A 6,000-nucleotide genomic window follows, 5' to 3' on the forward strand; every position below is an offset into this window, starting at 1 on the left:
TTGTTTTCTGTAAGTGTAACTTATAATGACCTAGTTACCAATTATGTATCTCAAATTCAGAATATTCAGGATTCGAATCCTATTCTTAGTAAATTTTGGAACAGTGCTGTCCCGATAAAAGTGCTTGTTTTTTCTTGACGATTATTTTTGGATCGATTGCGAACTCGTGAACAACTTAACAAGAGAAGAATTCTCATTTTGAATGTTTAGCAATCATGTTATTTCTGCAGAGCAAGTTTGGAGGAGACGGCTGAACATCTATTTGGGCAGTGTAGGTGCAGTTCTTTAATTTGACAAAGAGTTTTTGAATGACTGGATATAACTGTTGTTATTCCCAACGATTTGCAAGCCATATACAATCTGTTTGGTTCACTTGTATTAGGGGAAAAGGTGAAGAAATGGAGATATATATTTAATATGACATTACACCTGCTGGTGTAATGAAATCATATTTAAGGGTCACACTTTTGATGGTGGTAAGCTTCTTGAAGGAATTAAGATCAACTAATAGGAATGATTTCTTTATAAGAAACAGAATACTGATATGATCTTCTTCTCTTCGTGGATGCTTAATCCGCTACTCTGTTTGAACTCATGAATAGATTCGTACTATTTTTTTGCATTTGGATAAGCTTTAAAGGTAAATGCATTTATTCCACTTGTACATACTTTGCAGTACTCCTTCTACTTGCATATCCTTTTGGTAACACACAATATACTAATTTGCCTTAAAAAAAAAGTGCAAGGATGGACGTTTAAAAAAATATAATCTAGTTTAAATGTGATACTTAAAAAAAAAATATTAATTTTGATTTAAAAAAAAAATTAAAATATATGCTGTCAATTTTTTATTTAATTCTACGGTGTATGCAGGGTGAGGAGAGGAGATCATGTCAGCTTTATTGCTAGTTGATCATTGAGCTCATATATTCAATGCGGTGATATTTGTCTTTTATGATGCATGTAGGGAGACGATAAGAAGGTGATTATGGAGGATGATCGCTGAAAATATATTTATGGTGGGTGTGACTAATTTATAAAATGATACTTAAACTTTCAAGTTTGTAAAGAAATATTAATTTTAGGCTATTCGATAAATTATTCCAGTTAATATTTAACATTTATTATTAACTGAAAAATATATTTGATTGTTTGTTAAATAAATTTTTAAAATAATTTTTAACTTATTTTTAATAGTTTGTAATTTTTTTAAACACTATTTTAAATTTAAAATATTAACTTATATATATATATATATATATATATTATCATTAAAATATTTATTTAATTTTTTTTAATTATTTTGTTTATATATGTTATTTTACATTTTTAGTTATTTCAGCGGTGAAGGTAAAAAAAATTGACGTTAAAATAAAAAAACTATAAAATGACAAAAAAAATAATATTATATTTCATATAAAAATAATAATATAATTTTTTGATAAATACATTAAAAATAAAAATAAAATAAATAAAAAATTAAAAACTGACCTTTTATAAAAATATTACTTTAAATAATATTTTACAAAATTAAAAAATTATTAAAAATATATTTATTAAATAATCAAATAAGTTTTATAATCAATAAAAAAAAATGACTAAAGTTTCTTCCGATGCATATGTATAAACTATTTTTTTGTGAAACATTCCATCCATCTCCGAAGTGATAGGGAAAAGGATAAAACAAGTATCGTAAAAGAGGAATGAATAAACAATAATTCGGCAGAAATGGAATAATGTAAAGTAAAGAAAGCAATTTGAGAAGTTACCTCTGACTCGCTCCTCATTTTACAATTAGCTTAGCATTATTCTCCCCTCTCACTCTGTTCCTTCCTCATCCACAATTCAATGGTATTGGTGAGACTGGTTCCCATGGCTTCTTCTTCAATACGACCCGCTCTCTCAACACCTTCCTCCTTTTCTCTCTTCAGCCCTTCTCGCCGTATCTCTTTCTCCCATCTTCCCTCTCCCTCTGGTAAGTTCCTCACACCCTTAAATTTCACATCTAACTATCGATTCGTCACCACTTTACTAACCTCAAATTCCTCACCTTCGCTAATTCCAATTTTGTTTTCACATATACTATAGTTTTAGCAAAACTAGATTAGACTATTCAATTTTTACATACTTCCCATTGGGTATGCATAATTTGATGAACTAATAAAATTGATTTTGGGTGCAGTGTCTCAATCCAATAGTTTTGGCCTCAAAGCTTCCAGAGTGTTGAGACAATATGGTAACTCCACGAGAATCATGGCATCAGGGGACTTGTCTCATTCAGTTGCGGCTGCTTCACCAGAAAATGTGCTTGAGTGGGTCAAACAGGACAAGAGAAGAATGCTTCATGTTGTATATCGTGTTGGGGACCTGGACAGGACCATAAAGTATGTACTATCATATCCTAATTAAGATTCCTTCACAAGTTAAAATTAACTTATGTAGAGGTTAAAATCAAGTCTTGGAGAAGCTAAGGGTCCGTTTGGGATGGTTGCATGTTTTTGGTTTTTGGGTTTCAAATGCAATTTTCAAAAACAAAATGTGTTTGACAAAAAATGAGGCGGAAACAGTTTTTAAATCATTTTTGAAACACTTTTACACTCATTTTTTAAAATCAAGAAAAAAGATTTTGTGAATTTGATTTTTAGTTTAAAAAAACACATTTCTCACATTTGACAATGAGTCAATGACACTTTTTGCTGTCACCACCCGCTACTACCATTATCACCATGACCACCACCACCACCACCAATATCACTTCCGTCATTATTACCACCATCACCATTGTTGTCACCGCCATAACGGGTTGCTACTAGCATCACTATCACTACGACCACCAACACCGTTATCATCACCACCACTACCATTAGTGCTACTGTCACTACAACCACCACCAATGTCGTCGCAACCACCATCACCACCACCATCGTTGTCGTCCTGACATCACCATCACCACTAACATTGCTACCATCACCACCATCTTGTCACTACTTTTTGCCACTACCAACACTGTTACCACCATCACTCTAGTACCGTTATTGCCACCAAGCCCACTGACATTGTTACTACCACCATTACGAATAACATCGCCACCGCCACCACTAATACCACCTATGTCACCACCAATGGCTGCCACCACCACCAATACCACCTCCACCACCGCTACCGCAACTACCACCTCCACCACTGCCACTATTGTCTACTATTGACATCACCACCATCATTATTGTCGCACCCCGACACAAAAACACTTTGAAACTAATTGTAATACGATATGAAACTTTCAAAATAAGTTTATTTGAAACTAATCATATTTTAAAAACTGGTTAAAATTTTTTTTGAAACTAAAACTAAAAACTAACTGTTATTTTAAAAAAATTCTAAACTCAAAACTAAAACCACCCCAGACCTTGACGAGAGAGCTTTTATTGAATTGATTGAAAACTGCTTATCTATGATATGATCTACTTTGTGGAGTGCATGTTTACACTTGGTGGTTTCAGGTTTTATACAGAGTGCCTAGGAATGAAGCTCCTCAGAAAGAGGGACATACCAGAGGAGAAATATACTAATGCCTTTCTTGGATATGGGCCCGAAGACTCACACTTTGTTATTGAACTGACATACAGTAAGGATCTGACTATTATGTTGACAATGACATTCCTCTAGAAATGTGCAAAATCAAATCTATTTGATGATCTTTCCTAATAATTATAAGACTTTGTCTCTTTATGGAGTAAGTTATGCCTGCTTATGCAAAGAAGGCTTTCAATTAATTTTTGTTTTTCGTTTAATAACATTTCAGATTATGGAGTTGACAAGTATGATATTGGAACTGGATTTGGCCATTTTGGTATTGCTGTTGATGATGTAAGTTTTCCAAACTTTAGTTCCTTTTACTGTCCTTAACATCTTTGCTGTCTCATGTTGGTGGCCTTTATTTGCAATCTCTTGTGACTAGTCATTAGTCAAATTGCGTCTTCTTTATTCTCTTTGGAATCAGGTGTGGAATGGAGGTGCAGTTTTGGTTGTCATTTAGGATTTTTTCTCTATTGGACTTTTGACTAACATATATGCTGGAATTTCTTTGTCCGTATGGTTCTTTATAGGTTGCAAAAGCAGTGGAGCTAATAAGAGCTAAGGGTGGCAAAATAACTAGGGAGCCTGGTCCTGTCAAGGGAGGGCGTTCAGTAATTGCATTTATTGAAGATCCTGATGGTTACAAATTTGAACTTATAGAAAGAGGTCCCACTCCTGAACCCTTGTGCCAAGTAATGCTTCGAGTGGGTGATCTTAATCGTTCAATAGAATTTTACGAGAAGGTAAGGGTCAATGCTATTTTATGTTGGTTCAGACTTTTGTTTTCTTGTTTCCTTTACTTTACATTAAGACATTTATGTTATTGCTTTCCATTTAGGCATTTGGTATGGAGCTGCTTCGTACACGAGACAATCCAGAATACAAGGTATGACGACTTCCCCTTTAATGTAATTTTCTCTGTGAAATAATGCAATTAATATGCCTTGTACATAACAGTTAAGATGGTTTAAATTTAGGTTTATGAGATTGTGAAAATTTTGTTACGTATACTTCATGACACCTATTCTGGAAAAATTAAGCTTGAGGATAACAGAGTTCCTTTCTAATCAATCCTAAATGCATATTTTGTTATTATTGAATAACTACTATTACAGGCTTGATTCTCACAAAATATGCTCCTTTAGCTTCTTGCTATTTGATTGGTAGTGTACAAAAATATATTCAGTTCAGCATTATACTTGTTTTGAATGGAAATTCCAAGTATCTGTTTTACCAAATGCCACTTTCATCCTTTTATTTTACTCTGTCTGAAATCTTCTGAGGGTGCAACAATGAATGTGAGGTAAATATATTAATGTGTTTGGATTAGCTTCATGGTGAGAAATAATAAATTATTTTTTCAGGGTGAAGGTAAAACAGCAAATAGTTGCTTCTGCTTTCATGTATCACCATGATTTTGTGAGATAGAATTGATTCCCGTGTGTTACCCTAACACACTGTATATTTATTATTTAGGTTAACAGCTGGTAACTGGAAAATGACACTGTTTATGATCTACAAAATTTTCCTTTTGGTTCATGAATGTCTACAAAACTGCAGCCTGCAGGCATAAATTGACCAAATAACCAATAGAATAAGTGTCTTACATACAAATTTTTGTCCTGTGCAATATAATTATGAAAATGTACCCTTGTCAAAGTCCTTTCAATTTGTTCACTCATGGATAATAATTCGGTGGAATCTTCTGCAAATGCAACTGCCTTCTGCTCATTTTTTCTGATTTATGCTTGTTTTGACATATTTGTATGATGGATACCTTTAAAAAATTTAGGTTTTCATCTTGCTTTCTTTAATGGCCTCAATTGTTTCCCAACACCTTATTTGATACTTTGGACATGTACTTACCTTCATTTCACCCGTGTTTCTTTGATGACCTTCTTTTGGGCAGTACACCATAGCAATGCTGGGTTATGGTCCAGAAGATAAAAGCACTGTTCTGGAGTTGACTTACAATTATGGAGTCACTGAATACGATAAAGGAAATGCTTATGCTCAGGTAAGCAGAAGTTTCTCTCTTCTTGGATTGTTCTTTTTTATGGAATCTGCTGAAGAGGTTTTCTTTGCTGCAATTGTGATGTCAGATTTTATTCTATATTAACAATAAAAGCTGCATTTTCCAATTAAAATAATTGTTACCCTGTGTTTTCATATCCACAGTTAACTTCATTCCTCCAATTTTTCAGTACAATAATGGCAACGAGGTTTAAACCTATGACCTCATGCTAACTAGCCAAAACTGCCCCAATTGTAGATTTGTAGGGACTTGTTTCATACCTTAAACTTGAAGATAGTTAGTTTCTTTTGTTAATTCCTGCCCCCCCCCCCCCCCCCCCCCCTCCCGAGCGGTTATTAAAATTTATTTTTCAAGTGATCACGGAAAATAATTCCTGAATGCCCTTACGT

The 6,000-nt window shown here is 33.5% G+C and overlaps 1 protein-coding gene across 1 annotated transcript in view; it reads left to right on the forward strand.

Moving 5' to 3' along the window:
- The first annotated feature begins 1,727 nt into the window (after positions 1 to 1,727).
- Positions 1,728 to 6,000, forward strand: part of GLYI-8 (putative lactoylglutathione lyase) — a 6,466-nt gene continuing 2,193 nt past the window's right edge. The window contains exons 1-7 of the mRNA NM_001353853.1: positions 1,728 to 1,975; positions 2,183 to 2,384; positions 3,501 to 3,625; positions 3,803 to 3,867; positions 4,107 to 4,319; positions 4,415 to 4,462; positions 5,486 to 5,593. Of these exons, the coding sequence (NP_001340782.1) occupies positions 1,849 to 1,975; positions 2,183 to 2,384; positions 3,501 to 3,625; positions 3,803 to 3,867; positions 4,107 to 4,319; positions 4,415 to 4,462; positions 5,486 to 5,593 (888 nt within the window). The 5' untranslated portion in view covers positions 1,728 to 1,848. The remainder of the gene's footprint in view (positions 1,976 to 2,182; positions 2,385 to 3,500; positions 3,626 to 3,802; positions 3,868 to 4,106; positions 4,320 to 4,414; positions 4,463 to 5,485; positions 5,594 to 6,000) is intronic.

Source organism: Glycine max, chromosome 8 (assembly GCF_000004515.6).
Source record: "Glycine max cultivar Williams 82 chromosome 8, Glycine_max_v4.0, whole genome shotgun sequence".
Classification (NCBI taxonomy): domain Eukaryota; kingdom Viridiplantae; phylum Streptophyta; class Magnoliopsida; order Fabales; family Fabaceae; genus Glycine; species Glycine max.